General features: G+C 31.6%; 3 protein-coding genes across 14 annotated transcripts; 1 reads left to right on the plus strand and 2 right to left on the minus strand.

The window, feature by feature from the left end:
* Window positions 1-251: 251 nt before the first annotated feature.
* On the plus strand, window positions 252-1,083 carry LOC113852621 (uncharacterized protein F12A10.7). The gene has a single exon (XM_027482937.1). It carries the CDS (start codon window positions 360-362, stop codon window positions 810-812), a length of 453 nt encoding a protein of 150 aa, XP_027338738.1. The 5' UTR covers window positions 252-359; the 3' UTR covers window positions 813-1,083.
* A 1,724-nt stretch (window positions 1,084-2,807) lies between these two features.
* LOC113853259 (secretory carrier-associated membrane protein) lies at window positions 2,808-11,965 on the minus strand. 5 transcript variants are annotated; one of them, XM_027483790.1, is made up of 13 exons: window positions 11,602-11,965; window positions 9,980-10,045; window positions 9,365-9,478; window positions 9,168-9,230; window positions 8,036-8,069; window positions 7,293-7,415; window positions 6,191-6,253; window positions 5,988-6,081; window positions 4,776-4,821; window positions 4,612-4,679; window positions 3,957-4,005; window positions 3,267-3,332; window positions 2,808-3,163 (listed from the first exon to the last, which is right to left on the minus strand). In XM_027483790.1, the coding sequence occupies exons 1-13, from the start codon at window positions 11,656-11,658 to the stop codon at window positions 3,077-3,079; spliced, it is 930 nt and encodes a 309-aa protein (XP_027339591.1). In that variant the 5' UTR covers window positions 11,659-11,965; the 3' UTR covers window positions 2,808-3,076. The 5 variants fall into 5 exon arrangements, with proteins under 5 accessions (XP_027339591.1, XP_027339593.1, XP_027339595.1 ...); XM_027483792.1 differs by lacking the exon at window positions 9,980-10,045 and having other exon boundaries at window positions 2,809-3,163; XM_027483794.1 differs by lacking the exon at window positions 9,980-10,045 and having other exon boundaries at window positions 2,867-3,163; window positions 3,288-3,332; window positions 9,341-9,478.
* A 3,047-nt stretch (window positions 11,966-15,012) lies between these two features.
* On the minus strand, window positions 15,013-21,856 carry LOC113853258. Of its 8 annotated transcripts, none has more exons than XM_027483784.1 (16): window positions 21,578-21,708; window positions 20,165-20,260; window positions 19,932-20,039; window positions 19,588-19,623; window positions 19,271-19,381; window positions 19,063-19,146; window positions 18,883-19,001; window positions 18,301-18,402; window positions 17,724-17,840; window positions 17,571-17,636; window positions 16,716-16,782; window positions 16,519-16,572; window positions 15,965-16,060; window positions 15,510-15,536; window positions 15,373-15,411; window positions 15,013-15,277 (listed from the first exon to the last, which is right to left on the minus strand). In XM_027483784.1, the coding sequence occupies exons 2-16, from the start codon at window positions 20,222-20,224 to the stop codon at window positions 15,116-15,118; spliced, it is 1,248 nt and encodes a 415-aa protein (XP_027339585.1). In that variant the 5' UTR covers window positions 20,225-20,260; window positions 21,578-21,708; the 3' UTR covers window positions 15,013-15,115. The 8 variants fall into 8 exon arrangements, with proteins under 8 accessions (XP_027339585.1, XP_027339586.1, XP_027339588.1 ...); XM_027483785.1 differs by lacking the exon at window positions 21,578-21,708 and adding an exon at window positions 21,738-21,856 and having other exon boundaries at window positions 15,071-15,277; window positions 19,271-19,387; window positions 19,594-19,623; XM_027483787.1 differs by having other exon boundaries at window positions 15,071-15,277; window positions 15,373-15,408; window positions 19,271-19,387; window positions 19,594-19,623.
* Window positions 21,857-23,351: the final 1,495 nt, after the last annotated feature.

Here is a 23,351-nt window from a genome sequence, read left to right on the forward strand (position 1 = left end):
GCACAACACAAGATACTTGAGGCATGGTGATGAAAAACATGGCACATAATGAATAAATAATTTGACATGCTAGTGAAGTTAATTAGCCTTAACATTGGCATTACATAGAAGTTAAAATTGAGCTTGAACTGGAAAGGGCAGAGAGAGAGGGAAGAATAATAAATGAGTGCAACCTACTAGAACATCATAAATCCTCCCATCTGTCCTCCACACCCTCCCAATAAATGCTTTTTCTTTCCACTAACACTTTTAAATATTCCACCCCAACTATCTACCCTTTCTCAATTCTCATCATAACACATGCCACAAACTCCACTTCTTCAACACAATCTCATTTCAATTCCAACCTTAGAAGAAAAATGATACCCAAGATCACCTTTGCTTTCTTCACTCTACTCCTCATAGCTTCACCCTCTTTGGCGACCCGACCCGCATCCACTCCTGATCAAAACAAGCACTCCAAAGACAACAATAACAACAACAACAACCAAGGTGAAGGCAATAACTATGGTGGCTTCTTTGGGCCCGGAGGAGGGTTTAGCATACCCGGATTTGGAAACGGGTTCGGGAATGGCATCATTGGAGGAGGTTATGGATCCGGGTATGGAGGCCCAAGTGGAGGCTCCTCTAAAGGTGGTATCATAAGACCAACCGTTGTGTGCAAAGACAAAGGCCCTTGTTACCAAAAAAAGGTAACATGTCCAGCTAAGTGCTTCTCCTCTTTCAGCCGATCCGGCAAGGGCTACGGCGCCGGCGGTGGCGGCGGTGGCTGCACCATTGATTGCAAAAAGAAGTGCATCGCTTATTGTTAAGCACAGTGATGGTAACACTTGCTGTTATCCCTAGTACTATATATTATGTATGCTATTTATTATAATATATGGTCATGATCACCCTTTTAGATAAATAAACAGAAAGTAGACATATTTCTATGTAGGTGGGTCTTTGGTTTTCGGTGTTGCTTTTGATTATATATGTTTAGTTATTACTTATAAGTGAAGAAAAATATATGGGCACTCCTTGGTGGGTGAGAACTGAGATTGTGGACTGTAATTTTGCTTACTATATATTATATGAAGATAGTTTATTATTACATGATGTTGCATTTAAAGTAATGACGTAGATTCAATCCTCAACTCCATCCCTCACCAAATAATTCCGTTGAGGTCCTAAATGATTTTTTATTCATCAAAATAGATGCTAATCAGTGATTAATGTTTTACGGATGCTGATTAAAGAATTAAAAATAATTTTTTTATCAGACATTATAATAATATACTTTTAGACATTTTGAATACATTTTAATGTAATTTTGAATAAAAAAATCTTTTATTAATATTTAACGAATGCACAGGACCTTTATAAAAAAATGCCATGTTATCATCAGTATTTAAAATTTAAGAATGACTTAATATTTTCTTTTCAATAAACAAGAGAATTTAATAAAAAAAAGTTAACAAAACCCACGAGTAAAAGTGATATACAATCTTTTTTCTGTAGTTTAACAAAAAATCTGAATATACTATATCCAAACTACAAATGGAAAAATATTGTTTTCCCTTAAGCGAAGCATATGAATCTGAATCTATTCCAACCAGATGCGTGAATCGTTTTAAATGATAAGAGTTCCTTTTTCATCTCTCAGAAGTATAATAATTATTTGAAAAGTTGACGCTACACACACTCTGAAGGCAGAGTTTTGGAAGGTTGAATTTAATATTTAAAAATAGTAATTTTTTATTAAAGTTATTTATTATATTAGAGATATAAAGATGTAATGAATATTATTTTACTAATACACTTTTATTATTTATTTATTTAAATTCAACGTTAAAAAATAAAGTTAGTGCGGTAAGATCGATTCCATGTTAAAGAGATAAAAGGTTTTAACAAATCGAAATTTGATGGTTTCCGACAACTCCATCCTAATACGAAAAAACTTGCTAACTATTTAACATCGTATGGAGGGAGTGGGTTGTTCAAGCCATCGTACTCATAAAACTAAACTTACTATTCGCTCCGTGAGTTGCTAAGAATTGTACCAATAAAAGCATGCACACTCAATAAGTAATAACCCACCTATGTGACAAATGATGAAATCGATAGCAATCAAGAATCACACTTTCAAACCCCACAACGAACTTTCTTATCTCTAGTCACTAAATAGAATAGAATAGAATTTTAATTTTTCTATTATACGACTAAACACACATGATAATAATTTATGGTAAATTGTACAGCTCTCTGGAAATTGAAGGGATATTATATGCTCTTTTATATGTAGAACAATCATTTAATTAATTTTAACAGTAAAATTAGTATTTTATTTAAAAAATATAAATATTCTTTAATATTTTAATATAATCTAAAGAGAATATTCAATGTCCCTTCAAATTCAAAAATACTGTAACAAGTAACAAGCACCATAATTTATATATGGTTAATTTTTATTAGCAACAGCAGAGTTCAATGTATTAATGATATTAAATATTATAATTTTTAATAAAAAAAATTACTATTATATCATAACTACAGTATTTCAAAATTCAAAAGGAGTTTGTCTGACTACCTTCAATATGTAATAATTCATAAAAATCAATTTTGTGGATAAATTGAAGTCCACTAGGTTCACTTATCTTACCTTTACCTAACTTTTGTATCCATTTTCAAATGTCAACATTTGCCAATAAGATGAACCGGCTGCATTCATCATCATATGTTGTGCACGCTCACAAATAAAAAAAATGATAGAACAAGTTCCTCGTCAAAGAAAAGGTAAAAGGATTGACAGACACAACTAGCTTTTGGAATAAGAAGACAGAACCAAAACTATATATAGAGGATCAACTCAATAAATTGTAGCACGTTTCTACCAACCACTGAATGACTACGCTTTCTGCTTATAGTATACATAAAAAAACCACATGAACCAGTAGTCTGTTTCAGACAAAAGAGAAACAACAAAAAACAAAAATCACCTCAGTAAAATATTTTTATCTGCAATTTCTGTGGCTAGTAATTTACAAAAGCAATCCAAACATAGCGTATCCATACTGCTCATCTTCAAGGTGATTTATCATATTGCAGCCCTCATTGCACTTCTTGCAGCCTCACGCTTCATCTCTGCCGCCTTACCACTGCCGCGGAAGTACATATATACTTGCTGTATGCAACCAAAGAAAAAGTGAACAAGAACTTTGGTTTGAAGCGCTCAGAGTGCCAAGTGCATTCACTTTTTTTAAGAAAATTGAAAGGTCTAGTCAAACCTGAATAACCCATATGCTGACCAAAGTTTCCAGGCAGAATAATCCAAATCCAATAAAGTAGAAAATCTACAAGCACATGGAAAGAAAAAAGCATAAATCAATCATCAATTGTTCAGAAGCAGAGGATACTCTTTTGTTAAGGTTTTGCAGCTTTAAAAATGTAATATGGCTCGCGTGACAAATCCTCATTTGGCCCCAAAATTGCATGTAACCAATTCTCAAAATCGATTCTCTAAAAATTAAAAAATAAAAATAAAAATGCTTTTAACTCACTAAAAATAACATATTTTTATGAATTTTTATCAACTCCTTTTTTTTTTCCCAAAAGATAAACAAATGGGTACTAAACCCACCAAGTGATGGTTAAAAATCACCAAGATCTCATGGATTATAAGGACAATAGTTCTAATAACCAGTCAATAATTAAATCTGAATTTTTAGAATTTTGTTCATACTTGTGTTATGTCCACCAACTACTTCTACACGTTCAAAATTCAGAAGTTCCTCTGAAGAGCGTTTTAGTGGATGTAAATTTGGTGAACTGTAATGTGAAACAAAATACATGCAAATAATAAAGCTGAATGTGTGGGGGTGTGTGGGGGTGTGTGTGTGTGTATGTGTATATATTTGCTCAGGATGTATAAAATCACTTGAGCAAATTGGGAATGTTTGAGGAACAGGCATACTTACCCCAACTACAGCATGGTCGCCCACCACATCTATGGCTGCAAGAATGCCTCTGTATCAACGAGTACACAGTGCCAATTATTAGGCCACAAAAATTAGAGTAACAATGACCTCTTGAAAATATTTGTTATATCCATATTTTTATCTCACCAATTTTGCAGTCATTCTAGGACCACTTAGATGTTAGTATGATTAAGTCTTAAATCGCTTAATCTTAAGTGACCTCTATCTTATTATTACAATATAAGTTACACCTTGTAATGTTTTTATATACACAATAAAAGTACTTCTTTTGTGTAACCGTGGATGTTGGTACACTTCAATAACTGTTCTTTTCCTTTTATTTTCTCCAAAATTAGATTTCAACTCAGGTAATTTAGATGTACTAGAATAATAATGTATATGTCATAGGTTCAAGTTATCTCAAATTCTATAATTCTTTTCATAGAAAATTTTTTCACTGTTATTTTAGGAAACAATAAAAAAAACCATTTGCCATCAAAGTGAGGTTCGATACATGGATAAAAAAAAGTCATTCTTTTCTGCAAACTTCAGAAAGGCCATAAAAAATTCTGTCTCCATGTTACTGGTAAAGGAAAATATAACAATAAGGAATATTGTCATGTTAATGAAGTGTATATATATGAAGTCAACGTACGTCAGGGATTTTCCTTTGAAAACTATGGGAGGAGCGACTGCAGCTAAGATACAGAACCCTAGGTGAAGCTGTAAGCACAAAAAGAAATAATAATAATCAAATTTTGTTTGAGATGTGAAAGTGAAACTGTGATTACATGCATAAAGGTAAAACAGTCAATTTACCAGGTAAAACAAGAAAAACCATCCAAACTTGAAAGCGCTATCAGTCCTGCAAAAATAGCCATGGAACAAATTCAAAATGAAGAGCATAATCAAATTAGAAAGATGAAAAAAATGCTTGCATTATTTCATAACATGGGACAGGATTGAACTATAAGGAGGTGGAACACCCAACTGGGTAACCTATTAGGCCATGGGCCTAGTGATGTAACATGCATGCTTATTAGCTTATTATTCTTATGAATGCTCTCAGATTTTGTTGGATGCCCATTAGTGGAAAATCCCTCCAAGTATGCCATACAAAAATGCAGATAGTTCAAGTATTCTGATCAAGTAACCATCATCAAATCACAAAAGTAGAGCATACCTGCGGAGGATCTTATTCACCTTTTCTAGAGGGACAGCATTTACAATTAAATGGTGATAGCAATAATGTAAATAGACACATAATAAAAAGGGTCTATACTAGGAAGATTAGGAAAAATGGGCCTGTTTTAGTTAGAGTGAAGAGAATTATTGGAATGTTAGGAGAGAACCAGCGCCTCTCGAACTGCACTGGACTAGTGAGATCATTCGCTTGTGTTCTAGTTTTGCAAGAAATAGTCTTTCTTGGCAGAACCTCAATCTTTCTTGAATAATAATAATCTTTTACCTCAATTCTTGGCACTAGTTTATTCAAATGGTTACCCTCAAGCTACCCAAATCCCACACCACAAGGCACTATCCAAATTCTAGTGGTTTTATGCTTCTGAGATCTCTGAATCATATGGATAATAAATCTCTTCATCACCCGATATCCACTTACTGTTGGCCAAAAATATCAAAAAATTATGACTCGGCAAACAACAACATATTTTCTGCAGAATACAGTAACAGAACAATGAAGTTGACCTCAAAACATTTCTTCAATAATCAACAAAGCTTGTTCTTTTGGTGCAGATAAAAATTCAAAAGTGTTAGATCATTTATTTTACTTATTCAAAACTTCTACTGTTACTCTTAAATTAACTATGAACTTTGCTAACTTTGACGGAAAATTTTATCACTTTTATAAGGCCCTGAGGTTGCTCTTCTGAATTTCTGTAACACCCCAATCTATCAGGATTAATTTTTTATCTTGCACAGGTGGAGCTATGTAAGAGGAATGTTTGCAATTCTACAATTAGTTGGCAAATATTAAACAGCCAAATACTAATTAGTCTTGGAAATAATTACCTAAAAGCACGATATAATGGGCGATACCACAGGACATATGCTCCAGGAACCCCTGCTATGAAGTAGATAATAGAAAGAAACCATATTTTCACACCTACAACAAATAAGGGCAAGTTCCATATGCATGGAATTTGCTGACATCAGATATGGATTTCAAGCCATTCAATAACCCAAAAAGATTATTGCTCTATATTTATATGGACCTTCTCCCTTAATCCAAGCTGCAGTGACAGATACAGTATTCCATGTGAGGCATAACACTAATCCTGCATAATATCATTTTTCATCATTGACAGTGGATCATATTTCACTCTTAAATAAATTTTTGGTGTAAAATAATACAACTTGCAGAATATACATGAAAGATACATTAAACATTATAATCATTATCAAATTAAAACAGTATCTTCCCCAAGCTATGAAGAATTCAATAGAGAGTGAACTCATCATGCCATTGAACTAACTTAACGAAACAGGTTGGTGCCAACCAGCACGCTTAATGGTTTGAATCATTAAAATGAAACCAGTTTATCAATATCTCGTTACCTATTCGCATACATTTCATGATTTCACCACTTACCAGGTTCTCAGTTTTCTAATAGGTCTTTTAATTATATACTTAGTGAGTTAGGGAAAGGAAAAGATTTCCTTGGCTACTAACTAGTATAGGACATAAAGCTTTAGACTAAGATGCCAATTAAAATCAAAGCTGCAATATGCAAAGATCAAACTTAATAAAATGACACTTTTGATAACTTTTTATAAAAAAATTATATCAATCCAACTGTTAGGTTTAAAGTTTTCATAAAATAAATCAAGTCTATATAATTTTATACAATTTAAAATTAACTAATACTTGATTGCACTATCTTACTTTAGCACATGATATGCCATATAAAATATAAGTAAATATCAATCTATGAGTGTCTATATCTAAATTTTGAAATATACAATCATCAAGATAATATTACATGATTCAACAGTTTGATTGATAGGATTTATTTTTGTAAAAGTTATTGAAGGTGTTATCTAACTTCATCTTACATAGTTTAGCACTCGATGCAATTTATCCTCTCTCTCTCTATATATATATATATATATATAATATATATATATAAAAACCAAGAACAACACAAATAGTTTACAGAGAACATACATAGAAGAGGCTTTAGATAGAATCAATTCAAGAAAGAAATGAAAGGAATGAAATAATCAGTTCATGAGACACCCTAATGAATTTCTGGCTTAAAAACAACGCACTGATGCAAACCATATTGCAATGGAACAAAAGATAGGATAACTTACCTAACAGTGAAGTAAATGCAACATATTGCAGTCTTTGAAGATGAATTGGAATTTCATTAGCGATATCATGATGGATAATTGGAAAAAATGGTGGCCAATTCTTCTCCTCAAGAACAATACCAGCTGAAAAACAATGTAATTACACACTTGAAGAATATAAGAGGTACAGATATTTATTGTCCAAACAAAAGCATTAGTTCAAACTTTTCTAAGAAAGTTTGCATGTGTAGAATGGGTGGATTGCTACAAGAAATGGAACATCTATACAATTCTAAAGTAGTAATGCTCTTCCATCATTCCATTGAATGACACAAACAAAAATTGGGCAAGGAAAGAGGCAAACTAATTACAAAATTTTTAGACCTCGGAATATGGACATGGAAAGTGAACTTTAGAAGGAATAAAAACAGTTAGGTTGGTTAAGGCAGTTAGGTGCTCTATCAGTAGGAATTTAGTTACTTGATTGGGTGGTTAAATAGGAGAGATCAATTGTAAAGGAGGTAGGCAGAAAATATTGTGAGAGAACTACGCCATAGAACTCACTTGCCAAAGGGCAGCCTGGTAAAGGAAAATCCCAATTCTCCTTGTTCATTCACTGTTCTAATGACATAACTCATTTGTTTCCCCCCTACTGTCCAGTGTGACAGTGTCCATTTTCCTCTATTCTTGTGCCCTATTGAGACTCTTGGAATGACAGAACCCTAACAATCTTCAAACACAAATATACATGAAATGCAAATTACCTCGTGCTGCAGCTTCTTCTTTCCGCCTGACTTCCTGCATTTGGTAAATTAATAGATATAGAAAAGCATGTGAACTTCCAGGCATATATGTAGCTAAATGAGGAACCAGTAGCATAGGCTTCACATAATTAAGTAAACTGAAATTTAATATCAACATACGCCCTCTAAACACATAACAGAAGACCCCATAATTTGTGGAAGAAAACATTTAAGTTGCATAATTCAGGGTTCAACAAATAATTTAAACACAACAATTTCATATGCCCTCAGAATGTCCAAAAATTTAAAAAATATTATGGTAATTACAGATATTCAATTATTCATTAAAAAAAGGTCATAAATAATAATAATAATAATTTGGAGCAATTAACCAGACAGGTTGTTAATTACATTAATTATTACTATATAGTTTACACATTTACCACTTGTCTAGTTAGTTGTTTCTACACAGGAAATGTTTTTTCCAGTAATTTATAATAGTAACCAGTCACAAAACATATATTCCACTATCAATACTAGTTTATTGTTAGAGGGGGCATTGTATATCTTCTTTAAATTGAGAGTTGTAACTCTTCTAATATCTTAAAAATTGAAGGGTATTTATGTCTTTCTAAAATAAATCACTAACTCCATTATCTATTGATATAAAATTAACGGTGATAATTGTTCTATAGGTAAAAAAGCATAGAATACCCCTTCATTTTATCGAGCACCGTAGAATTTACCTACTAGTTTTCCAAGATAAAATAACTTTGTATGCAAGGGTATCAAAGTTATATATAAAGGTAAAATCTACTGTACCCCTATAGTTGAGAGAGTTTGGTACCCTCTCCTACACGTGGAATAGTTGTCACCGTTAATTTAATAATAGGATTAGTAGTTTGGTTAAAAAGATATTAATACCCTATTAAAGAAATCACAACCATTAATCTTAAAAAGGTATATAATACCCTCTCAAGTTTATAGGTATCATAGCAAACACCATATATAAAATAAGAGAAGAAAAGAAAAAAAAATTAAAAGACAACAAAAATAGGATTGTTCCAATTTCCAACCTTCGATAGGTATCAACTACAGAAACTCTCTCAACAATAAAGTGTATAGAAAGAAGCCATGAAATTCCATTGAATACCTGTTCCCTTCTTCTCAATTCAGCCTCCTTGGCTTGGAGTTCCTTTTCCTTCTTTTTCAAATCCTAACGTTAAAACAGATTATAATTAGAAAGAACATGATCAATTTTTGCAACAATACACTCATGTAATGCATTCATACATGTAAAAAAAAAGGTTTGGGGATTTTAACAACCTCAGCCAAATTTATTATACATACCGTTGATGGATCAAGAGGTATATCAACTGTCGCACCAAAATAGTTATAATCAGCAGGTTCAGGATTAAGAGGTGCTAGCCTTGAGTTGGTGGCAGGGGCAACACTTCCAGGATTCTGGAAAATTTAAAACATTAGGATGCAAAAAGTGTAGGCATAAAATTGCAAATGATTTATAGGGTTTTTCAACCAGTGGGAAGATATTAAAGGGTTTCCTTGGAACACTAAGAATTATGTTCATTCTTTTACTATCTCTTTCAGTTCTGTGCAAGTTCAAACCAAGACATGCAGAGAAGAAAGGGAAAAAAATTACATTGGGAAATTTTCATGATCAAATTTCTTTTGTGGCTAATTATTCTGAGAAGAGCGCCAGAATCATTTAACAAAACGAAAGTTGGTAAGGGACACGGACCCTATAGTTCAAAAGGCACAAAGATTAAAGTAGAAATAGTTTGATTCCTACTTTGCAAACAACATCACCCCTACTAGATAGTTCACTAAAGTTGAACAAACCAGATTGTTCATTAATGCACCTATGGTCATGACCTTTAAAATCATGTTTAAAAAATATGCCTGCAAAAATATTATGATTTACTAGTGCTTAATTAACAAACTCACTGTAGTGTAAAATGCACCCCCGCTGTAATTTGATTGGCTTGATTGTTTTCCCCTTACAGCTGGATCCTAAAAATGTATGCCAAATTTGAAGGATTATGCACGAGCATGTAGTGCAAATAAATACACATGGACACATGCACACCACAATTTTACCCAGACATTCAAACTTAAGAAGCAAGTAAGCATAAAACTATTCCAAATGGGAATAGAATATCCCAGGGCTCAAGCAACTAAATTGTAAAATCCCCATGGACACTCTAATTTCCAAATTATACATACATCATAAATCAATACACTTATAATAAATATCATCTCATTCGGACAAGCAAATATGACCACATACCATATATACGCCTGTATGAATAGTATAGTCCTTTCTTGACTTTATTCCACTGTATTTGTTTGATGATTATCATTAGCCTCTTATTATTGGTTCTTTATTTTTCAGGGCATATAATATAGTCCAATTTATTACTTAATATATTATATATAATATTAAAAGTGTGTATCTAATTATTATCAGTAGTTCAACCATGGTCAAACTAGTAAATCTCAGTTCAATGATTCAACAAACATTCCAGTTTTAGAAACTGGTACTTAGGTTGTTATCCTTCTCTATGTATATGATATATTTTCTTCCTTGCCTTTGTTTAAGCATCTATTAGCATGTTTCCAAACAGTTTTCCATGACACACTTGCTGTGTATTCACCACTTCTTGAGCATTTAGGTAGATCACAGCTTTGATGGGCAATTTTACATAAACTACACATGCAGTAGAACACCATAAACAAAATGGTTTATTTAATGCAAACTTATAAGAACCTAAGGACAACCACGTCACAAAAGTTAACTGCTTCAATTGGAGAGCTTAAGCCATTATGAACTCCACATCAAAATCCCATACTTCCAGTGTGGTACTTAATTCCCATACTTTGCAATTAGATACTACCACAAACACTCTTAACTTCCTCATCCATCCAAGGCATCCTCACCGAGCATCAAATACTCCACTTCTGACCAATTGACCTGACATACACTTTTTTTTTTGTCTAGCCAAATGCCCCCACATACGCAGGCTCCAAGGGAAGTCAATTCCATTTTCCAATGAATCAAATTCCTTCCCAGAAGTGTACAAAAAGGTCACTAGATGATCTTTCTGCTTACCCACACTTCGGCTGCTTAGAGACCAGAAGATCGTATACTGGTTACTGCTTCCTCCTTGATAAAAAATTACTCCCATGGAGTTTGTTAGCTTTATTGTTTCTTATTGCATGTTTTGAAAGATGCACCTTTTTTTAGCTCAATTCAAAACAACCTTCTTAAAGGCTAAAAAATTAGCAGAAAACATAAGATCTTAAAGGGAATATAAAATCACACAAAAACTAGAAATAGCATAACAGAAATACATACAGAGAACCCAAGATCAAATATAGTAACAAACAAGTCAACCAACAATCAATAATAATAATTCCGAACCCAAAATCCAAAACTGTAATACATCCATTACTCCAGGCTCAAACATCATTTAAGAATACAGAATTAAGAAAAAAGTGCATACCCCCTTCATAAAAACTCAACTTTGAGAAAGCAACACAGGTGGGGATAAGAGAGAGGGACTTACAGAGAAGGGATTTACTTCTTCTTCATCGAAGGGGTTACTGTCGTAGCGACGGGCCATGAGAGGATGTTGACGGTGCTAGCAATAAACCAGCCTCGGAATTATAAGCAGAAAATGCAAAGATCTGAAATTCTAATCGTAACGAAGTAGAAAAAGGGATAAAAATAATAATAAAATAAAAAGAAAGGGTCTTTAGAATGTTCAGATTGGAAATTTTGAAACTTTTGATGCAAGGGAATGGCTTGCAAAATAAGATGATGATAATGCCAGCAATTGAGACAGAAGAATGGTCTTTGGTTTGGTCAGCTTAATATGCTTTGAACTTTGAAGAAAGAGAAAGAGAGAGAGACACACTGTTTTCAACGTTGCTGTCATAACTCAAAAAAATTATTTGGAATTTGGAAACAAAATTATTTTAAAGAATTGAACGACAATGGTTGATTATCATTTATGATATCACTTTTTTAGCGTATGTATATAGATATGTAATAAAATTTATTTAAAATATAATATTTAATATATCAATATATTAAATTATATATTTTCAATATATATTATTTTATTACGTATCTTTTGAGAACACAATAAAAAATTATAATATCTTTCGATTTTGTTTGAATAACTTTTTGTGTCAACGTAATGTTTCTAGACACGATTATTTAAAATTTTACGATGTAATAAAATAATGATAAGATTAAGATTTGTACTAAATTTTACATTAAAATGAACCAATAATTTTGCTATTAATTAGACCGTGATAAAATCATATCCAAGTTCAAAATTAGGTCATTAAAAAAGGTCAGTTAAATCCATCCATGTCCATGCTCTAATGATTTATGCAAACAACACATGGCATGTTATATCAAGTTGAATGAAGAATTGAAAAAGTGTATCTTACTTACATTCTTACCTTGGTTAAAAGAAAAAGTTAATCAATCTTTTTTGTCTAATCCAAGTGTAATAGTTGCTAGAAACAAGCCAGAATTTTAAATCTTGATTCCGTCAAATCTTTAGACTTTAATTTAAAACCAGCTTGTGTTCTAAGTGGAGCTGACAACACTTACGGATGATGAAGTGTTCATTTATTTCTTTTTTATCATTAAAAAAATCAACTATTTCCTTAAGATTGTTTAAGAAAATGGATTAAAACTGTAAGCAGTATTAGGTACCAATACCAAATCCACGTAGGCATGCTTCATGTAATGTTACAGTTCAACTACTGCTTTTTCATTCTGAACATCAACTATTTTTGTTCTTAGCTATTTGTTTATTTTTTATAATTTTAAAACTACGCGGTTGCTTGAAAGTCTTTCTTTACAAATATTTATCAAGAAGTTGATTAAAACAAATTTTTACAATAAACTAAACCACTAAATTTCATTTTTAATTAATTATCATAAAAGCAATTTTAATCTCACACACTGAATTTGTGTTTGTGTGTGCAAATATGAAAGTACTTGGTTTTCGTTTTTTCAATTGAAGGAAGGATCCACCAGAAGTGTATCATGAAAAAGAAAAAAGAAAGGAAAACTCGACATTAAAGCATTTTAATATATGTATATATTGTTTGATTTCATTTTAAAACTATTCAAAACCTTATTTGAGATAAAATTTGACTTCGAATTGGTGTAATGATGTTGGACATACTTTTATGCCTATAAATTTGGTATCAAATAGAGTTTTAAAAGCAAAAATAACATTTTATTTCATCAGCTTTAAAAAAATTGTGTTTATTGACAAAAATATCATTGTAATCTGGTATAATAGCATCACATTTATTTTATTATAAAACTCATAAATTTTTTAATATTTACGCACCCAAAAATAAATTTTATTTATGTAGAATTTAATTAAAATGTGTTGATAATGTAATTTTGTTGGTATTGTCATGTAACCATTTTTTGTTATATCAACAACAATTATTAACTTTTCCTATAATACATCAAAAGATATATTCATAATGTATTTTTCTAATTCCAGCAGTGTGAAAACTTTTATATTAACAATGCATTAAAATTTAAATATTTATATAATATAAACAACAGTTATTTGATCAAAATCACATTTATAAAACTATCCAAACATAAATTACCTGACTTCATGCCGAATTTTGATCCAAAATAAATTTGCAAAATAAAATTAATTCAAATTTAAGTTTACAATGAATCATATAAATAGTTGGCTTGACTTTACTATCTAGTATTTTAAAATGGATATTTCCTGAAGTTCCAATGAATCATAAATTAATAGTAAAAATGTTATGGAGTTTATATTTGAATTTGAGTTTTGAAAAATCAAATTAGATGGACGAATGGAATAAAGTAGTGGCTTAATTGGAAGCCAGAAATGTAATCTTTCATCAAAAAATTAATAGCTTAACATCAAATTAAAATGTTGTCATTCGATAGAATATTAATAAAGATTAGCTCACTAATTTCCATAATAAATCCAAATTCGAACGTTGCAAGGATTCATATTAAGAAAAATAATTGAGAGAATTCCATTCTCTCTTTCATAATCTCACTCAATTCAACCTGAATGAATAAGTTAAAAAATAGCTTCCACATAATGATCGTAACAGAAGAATATTCAGTATCATGAATTAAGAAAATCATTTTAGACATGATCCTATAAATATTTTTACTTAATTTTTTTTATATCTATTTTCATTAAAAAAAATTACGGGATTATCAAATTATACTTTTGTTTACAAGATTTTCAATATTCAAAAGCTACATTAAATTTAAAATTTATTTTAATTAAGTCAGGTAAAATTATTTAAGAAAGTAAGGTTTAATTTTTTTATTCTTTGAGATAAAAAAAAATCTTTTTAATGTAAGCCTAAAAATTTTTATGTTCAAATGTTTAGTCAAATAATAAATTATAACCTATTAAATATAAGTTAAATGAAAGATTTAAATTAAATGTAAAAAATTTTAGAGTGTAAATTTTTTTTAAATATATATATATATATATATATATATATATATATATAATTCACACATTTTATGTACGATTTTATGACTAAGATAAACTTAAAATTTTCCTTAAAACAGACCAAAGACACAGAAATTAAAATAGTTCAATAAATAGCGAGTTGTGCTGTTGTCTTCGTTGAAATTTCGGCATTGTATAAAGTCGTAGGTTGAAACTCAAATCAAAATAAATGGAATGGTTAATCACCAACATTGACAGACAGCCACACAAACGTGACTTTCACGCTCGTTCGTGTCCTTCTAGATTCTTTGAATTCAAGCTCTTTTCAATTCCATTTTCCAAAATGGTCTAACAAATTTACCTTTATTTTTCGGTTAAAGAAAGTGAAAAAAAAAATAAATACTTATTGCATTTAAAAAGAGAAATGCAAGGAGAGAGGGAGATGAAAGAAGAATCCGAGGCATTGCAAAAGATATAAAGAAAAATGTGGTTTATCAAAATTGAATGAATTTATAATTCACTAAGCTACATAAAGGTAATGATGGATGTGAATGCCGCAGTAACACATTGAAGCGAGTCATTAAAAGTGCTTAGAAATAGAAAGCCGTTGTTGGGTATCACGCCGTCTTCTTATGCGTCTTTGGTCACTCTTAAACGGATCAACCCAGTTTTTGTCCTTAGCAATGGCCTCATTCCAACGCTCTTTGAAGATTTCAAATTCCCACGTTGATTGCCTCCGAATCTGTTCAATCCATGTTAAGATGTAAACACTCTGATTCGCAATGCAAGGGACCAATACAACAACACTTGGTTTTCAAAGTAGCTCAAAAGCCTCACCTCAGTTCGCACATCAATTCCACTTCCACTTTGTCTCTGCTTAGAAAAGGATAGAAAATCAACAATAAAATAAATATTAGGAACAGAAGATTAGTTAATGAAACACATGAGAACTATATCATGTCCAAAAATTGTACCGTAGTTGTCTTTTTTAGTTTTGAAACCTGCAAAAAGGTAAAACAAATATTCTTAAAAAGAAGTAAGGATTTTGTCAAGACAAATGCATGTAGGTTAAAAGGAACAGTCTTTTTCAGATGTTAAGAGTATTTACTGGCAAAACAAAATACTCGACCCATTTGGGCTCGGCAGTGGGCCAAAAAACTTGAATCCAATTCAGGCTCATAAAAATTATGCTAAAGCCTTACAACTTTGTTTTTTTCTTGGACTTGCAGGCAGATCAAATTTGAACTCAAAATTTAAAATCGGGTCGACTTGATTGTACAGGCCCATTTTGTTAGCTCTAATTAACAAGTTACACCCATTGGTACAGAATAATATCAAGTTTGAGCATTGACACTATTTTCAAGACGGTACAAATTAAGGAAGCCATTGGATGCAAATCAATTCCAACATCAGGAGAGGAGGAAAATACCTTTGTTATTCCATGGCCACTCCCACCCAGAGTTTGTATTCCTTTGTGAAAAACATATTCACTATCTACAACTCCCACTTTTTTAGTTCGATCTCCCTGAAGAAATGGCATTGATCTCATTGATGATACAAGACATACAGAAAATGGTGCATAAAGAAACGGGCAAAAAATGTAAAGGGAAGCCTAATATACACATGATCAATTGTTTAAATTCAAATTGAATGGATCAATACATGATGCATTCCAAATGAACACACTAATGATGTCACATGAAAATGCATAAAAGAATACTCCATACTATCTCTTGTCAAAGGCACTAGTAAATGCTCAATACCATAAGTATACTAGAAACTAGAGGAACAGATTTTTCAGCTTAACAGTTAGCACAAAAAAGATAAATGCAGCATTTGTGGACAACATACATTGATTGACTATATTTATCACTACTACGGAAAAAAACAAAAAAAAGACAGTTATGGGCAATGAGAATCATACAGAGAGACACATGACCACCAAAAGTAATAAACCTTGTACAGAAAATGCATATTTCTCACCTGTGCACAATATCCTAGCTTCATATCCATTCCCCATCCATGTACAAGGTCATTCTGGAGAAAATACAAATTATATTAAACACCAGCATAGTAGATTATTTTGATATATTAGTATCTATAGCAAAAATTGAATTCTAAAACTTTCAAATTCTAGAGCTTAGATTTGATATTCCTATGCACCACAGAAATAATATTACCTGTATAAGATGCCAAGTACAATACCAAGCAGATCGAGAGAAAACTGGAGCCATACCTTCCACAAACCTACACAAGTATTAAAGTTTGTGTCATTCACAACATGGATTAGACAACATGCATGCCAAGATTTATCATAAGGAAAATAAAGGAATTTAAAAGGACAGAAGGAAAACATAGTGTACTACAAGGCAATCAACTAAACCATGATAAAATCATCAGTGTTTTTCATCTTTTGACATAATTGAACAGACAACTCCACTGCTTGCGTTATTTAAACTTCAAAATGTGTACACCCAAAGGAATTCAAAGATAACATTCTCAAAAAGTCATATTACACAGAGACCTAATAATAAGTTAAAGATCATTCCATATACTTCTATGGAACCCTCTTCAACCCTATTCTGCACTATCATCCTAGATGTGAAAGAACAATGAAAAAGACAGACAAAAGAAGGAAAAACAATCTTAGTGACTAACGTAATAAAGAAATGAGCATCCCTTGGCTGACAAGAACAAATATAAGACAATAAAACAACTATTTTACCTAAGAAAAGGTTTTTCAAACATAGTTGTCTTTTATTTAACTCAGTAGACCTCAGTTCAAAAGTGACTTGCTTTTATTTTGTTATTAAATAAAATCTTGTCACCTTGTGTTAGTTGACAATAAATTAGTTTTTCCTAATTACAATATAAATACAGGCATGAATTAACTCTGGGACAAATTTAAACATATGATCCTAGTCCCACCATCTTGATGATAGATGGAGGAATGATATCACACATGAACAAGATCTAGCACGAACATCTTGAAATATTACGCAGCTCTACTAATATCAAAAGTAACAGTGACCCACCCAGTGCATGGCGGTCCCTCGCTTGAATCTGAACACCTTGTACTACCTCTGCGTTCATAGACTCTTCTGCTCCAATGAATACATCCAGAGTAAGTATCAGGTGCATTGCTTAGCATTTTAGCAAGAACATATGATAGTCTAACAATAATTCACCTATGAACTTTCTTGGTTCTAGCTCTAATTGTAATTCTATGATGTATCTCTGTTGAATTTGGGTCGAGGGCTGGTTGAGATATCTCCAGACCTTCTTCCTTTATAATTTTAACATACCTGCAAAATAAAAGCCTATTCTAATTCTTTCCTTGATTTGATGAGATAAAAGCCTGTTGAGATGTTACTTACTAGACTTAAATCAAAACAGGTTTAAGAACATAAATCCAAGCAATAACCTCTTTTTTCCATCAAAACCCCAGACAAGCAAAGATTTTTAAGCAACCTTATTTATGCGTAATGATCTAATAAGGATAATACACATCTTATAATGCATGTACTTTGAAAAGCCTGAAAATTCAGGGTCAAATTTCAATCAGCTATCAATTTTAAAAGGTTAAAAAAAAGCTGACAAGTCATCATGCAATCAAATAAAATTGGATTTTTTTTGCATTGCAGTTACACAAGTATTGCAGGTTAACGTATATAAAATGATAATCATTTGCATCCAAGGCAGACCTGCACACAAATATCAAAATACCACAAACAGCAGAAAAGTAAAAAAAGGTATCAGTCATACCTTGACGGTGAAAAATGCTCCACCCCTAAATCCTCATCCCAGAGAAAGATATAATCATAAATAGACACTATATCTGGATGGAGAAATCTTTTTGCAAACCACCTGACAAAGAGCTTACAAATCAATATATAAGTTTGGAAAAATAAACTATCAAATACATATATAATTAGTGTGTATGATACAAATACCTTTGTTAGAAATAAAATTATACATCTTGGGAAACTATCATAAGAGAACCAGCAATCTGATACCAATCCCATAACTTTGCCCAGGCATTAACATTATATTATTATCTAATACTTTCTCAATTTCAGTGGTGGTTTACAGGCAAAAAAAGGGAAAATAAATTAAGACTTTGATTTTAATACGTTGAGGAGCCAAAATGTTTACCCCCAATCCAGCTGGCTCACTCTGAGTCAAGGAGATATTTTGATTTTCAAAAAAATCTTTACTTAATGAAGACATAATATGCCTCACTTATAAAGCCAGTTTCCTCAACAGAACTAAAACAATTTCCCTTCAATAACATACCTCAGACATGAAAAAAACAAAAAATTCATCAGTGATGAGTATCATATTTACCACTTTGTTTGGTTCCGAGCAACAATGTGTATGGCCTTGCTACTCCAATCAAAATTCCACCAGCCATCCACATTGCCATCGTAATGGAATAAAATAATTGTAAAGTTTTCTGGAAGAAACTGAAATAAATGATATTAGATTAAAGAAAATTTGGATAATCTAAACAATCATCAAAAATACCTTTTGCACCATAGCATCAACATTATGCTTTTGTTTAATACCAACTGGAACTGCCAGCAAGTTACGGTTAGTGTAAACACTACCCTGCAATTTCATAAACATCACCAAGCAATCACTAGAATTGTTAGTTCAGGTAATGCAACAATTTCCCAAATTCAAACACATCTTCTGTCAGTTTCAATAATCAATATAATGCAAAAATGCTGACCTTTGACCTTGAATTACTTCTCGACCATAATGGCCTCAATTCCAAATCTGAATTATCATGGATTATACCTCGTGGCAAGCCTTTCAACTTCCCAGAAGTTACTGGATATGCCTGCAGAGGCATCAAAAGTATCAATACGTATAAAAAAAAGTATCCAAGTTACAGAATCATAGTAGGCAAGAATTGTGAAAAAAACAACCATTGCCATCATTAAATATAACCATCAGGGCCCTTGTTTGTAATGCATCAAAGATCAAATCTGGAAAAAGAAGAATCAGAAACTAGTTGGGCAAATAAACTAAGATTATAATCTTTACCTTTTCTTCTCTCCAGAAACTCCATTTTTTGTCAATCTGATCATGGTAGATGATAAAGAAAGGGAAAAAAATTAAATTAGAGCACTTAGCACAAGCATACATTTCATGCACTATGAGAAGGAGAAAGATTTAAGTAGTAGTTTAATGTTTCTGGGAATCACTTCACTAATTTTCTGATATGATGAATATTGACATGGTTATAGGATATTTGAAATATAGCAGTACCAAGAAATCCTAAATAAAATGTTAAATTTCTAAGTATCAATTTAATAAACATTTTAACAGCTAGTTATAGTGTACATACAAATACAATGATATCCAAAGGAATTCAACTGATGTCATACCTCTTCTTCGTGATATTGATACTTTGTAGTTCTATACACAATGAACAACATTACTATACACAAAACTGCCATAAAAGGCAGCTGTTTCATCTTGAAACTTGACTTCCCCTGCCCAAATAAAATTAATGTTAAAACAGTGATGTTACACATGAATCTTCAGAACTGAAGATAGTTTACAAGAAATTCTCCTAACAAAATCCAAAGTAGCCAGATTAGAAGAAAAGAAGGCAGACCCCATCAGACAAGCCACTCTTTTTTCTCATCAGCCATCTCCATGATTTGATTGACGTCATAGAAAATTGAATCTTTTATTCAGTCTTCATCACAAACTGCTTGACATGACACATAAAATCAAATTTAGAATCTGCGAAGCAGGTTATTCATAAAATCCAGCAGGCCAAAAGGGCAAAATTTCAAGTTACAATATCTAAAAGTTGACGACACAAAATATATTGGCATTGAAAATGATTACAACCTTAAAAGTATACTTTGGTATAAAATAAAAAAGAAGGATCGTTTTTGAGCTAAATTACTAGTGAACACTGCCTAAGGTCCAAAAAGAAAAGCATGAGTCCAAAATTGAATGACCTTCATTCATACAATTTCATCTTATATGTAAAACAAGACCACAACTATATTTTGTACAGAAAGAGACATTCATGCACGTGAAATGTGACAACAGACAAAAAAAAGAGCTAATTTTCATAAATTAAAGAGAGAGACAGAGAGATAAATTGAAACTTAAAAGGGAGAAACATGCTTAGAATATTGGCAATGTTTGCAACCCAGATTGCTGAATCTACACCCCTTTAACTACTACACCCACCAAACTTGCACATAAAATATTGCTAAAAACGAAACTCCAATAAAGCAACCCGAGAAATTTCCGAAACGATCGTCAAATGACTTAAAACATAAGTACCAAGGAACATAGAAACACAACAACAAACATTGGATTTTCCCCCCAAAACAAGGATCACATGAAAAATTGCAAAAAAACACATACACAGACCTGTCCAAAACAGTGAACTACACCTGAAACCAAAACTCTTTCATTCACGGCAAACCCCATTTGTTTTCTTCCCCATAAAAATTAAAAAAACAAATATATATAGAATACAACTAAAAGTAACTCCCACGATAAAACCATAGGAAACAACAAACTCACAGAGCGTTTCAGTCAGATCTAAGACAAGCAAAAGTTTCACTTTCAATAAAAAACAACTCAAATTAAGAAAAAAAAGACATAAAAATCAAAATCGTTGACTGATTAAACGACTTTCTCTGACAATAAAAAAATTGAAGAGTTTCCACTATTTTTTTTTCATACCCGGATCTTCCCTTGAGCCATTGTTTCATACCCCGTAACAGTGAAAGGCAAGAAGAAAACTAAAAGAAGAGACAACGGAAGGCAACAAAAAAAAAGTATAAGAAACTTAAAGGGTAACCGTGAAAAAGCAAAAAGCAACAAACTTGGAAGATCACACAGCATACCGACGAACGGTGGCAACTGAAGCGGCAAACCCCACATAAAAAATAAAAAAAAAAAGAGCTGAAGAGAATCGATTGACACGAATGAAGCGTGTCAGAGATTGAAGAGTATGCAGAAAGCAACACACAACACAGCATGAACAGAGAAGCTGAACCTGAATGCATGCGTGTCTAGTTATGGTGCGCTACACTAGTTTTGTTGATGATGAACAGTGATGACAAGTCCAGCCTCTTGTTCCCACCCGTGTCAATTCCTTTTGATCCGAAACCAACCCGAACAAGAGTTTCACTTTGATGGTGTTTTAGTAGTCCCACCTGCTCCTAAGACCATGATGTGTTACTATTTCGTAATGCCACCGTCGCTATCGTTCTCTCTCTCTCCCGCACTTGCTTTGTTCTCTTCTCAGCACAATCACATTTCCCTTTTTCTAAGTTCTTCTCTTACTTTACCATTCCTTATTCTACACTTGCAATTTTCAATCAGAATCTCGTATTATTGTTTTTGTCATCCTACATCTTTTTTTACCTTCCTTCTTGCTCACATCATTTATGGGAAAATTATCAGCTCACTTCTTTTCATTTTTTTCTTGCTTCCAAAACACAAGAAATTGTGTAAATATTTTTAATATTATATATAATATAAACTATCAATTAATTAACAGGTAAGTGTTTTAGTGAGTTTAATTTAAAATTATGTTAGAATGTATAAAAAGTGAAAAATATATAGGCTTATAATGGCCAATGTGTTTGTACCCTAGTGTACATGACTAAACCAAAGCACGTGAAGTGAAGTTGAGGTTTACAAGTTATTTGTAGTAGAGGGATGAAATTGAGTTTTCCTGACGAATAGCTTATAATAAATTGTTATGCTATTCATGTTAGCCTCTTCTTAGGAAGAGGGCTTCTAATAATCTAATAACATCTTTTAGGTCACCAACGGAGGTTCTAGTTCAACAATCTCTTTTCTTTATTGTGATTTGTTTTCCGTTAATGTTTTAAAAAATATATATCATCTAGTCATAAATAATTGAGTTATTAAATTTTTTATTCAAATATAAATTTAGTCTCACTACGTGTTATGAAAAATTAATTTGGTTTTTATAGGTATATTTTAATTTAATTCTTATATATGCAAAAACAAAAGCAGTCTTCACTGTTAAAGTCGAATATAAATGGGTATTCTAATGTCGATCCAAATTTTAATTTAATATAAAATTAGTGATTTACTATTAGGGATTAAATGATTTTTTTAATGTATAGAGATGAGAATAAAAATGTGATACACAAGAAATACTATATAATTTAAATAATAAAAAAAGGTGTAACCGTCACGTAAAAAAAACAAAAAGAGAGTCATGACAAACCTTAAAGTTAAAGATAAAATTAATTAAAATTGCATCTACAAAAACTAAATTAAAATTATGTGGTATGTATAAAAATTAAATTCAAATTTTAATATAAAGTTTATTAATGTCATTGGAAAGACTAAAATATAAAAAAAAATCATTTTTATAAAATTTGTAAAATTACAAATATCAGTCAATTTTAAATCATAAAAAAAATCAGTTTTTGCTCTAAAATCATTAAACAAAGGTTGTTTTAATTGATAGCATTGTGAACAACAAACATTTCAAATTTTTAAAATTATATGTATAAAAATTTAAATAATTTTAATTTTATAATTTAACACATTGAATTTATTGATAGATGCAAAATTGAAGATTAATATAATGAATTTATGGCAAAGTTTTTTCAATGGTGGAGCGAGGGACCGTGAAAGCAAAAGCTGAGAAAAGAAAAATATATCCAGTAATTCGATGCCACCTGCAGGATTCCTTCTACTAATCTCTGCCTTTCCAACAGTGACACAAACAAGTCTTCTCTATTCAGGTCAAGCAAGGCACGTTATATCTATATCTGTTTTGCCCA

Source organism: Abrus precatorius, unplaced genomic scaffold, assembly GCF_003935025.1.
Source record: "Abrus precatorius isolate BTA unplaced genomic scaffold, Abrus_2018 Scaffold10, whole genome shotgun sequence".
NCBI lineage: Eukaryota > Viridiplantae > Streptophyta > Magnoliopsida > Fabales > Fabaceae > Abrus > Abrus precatorius.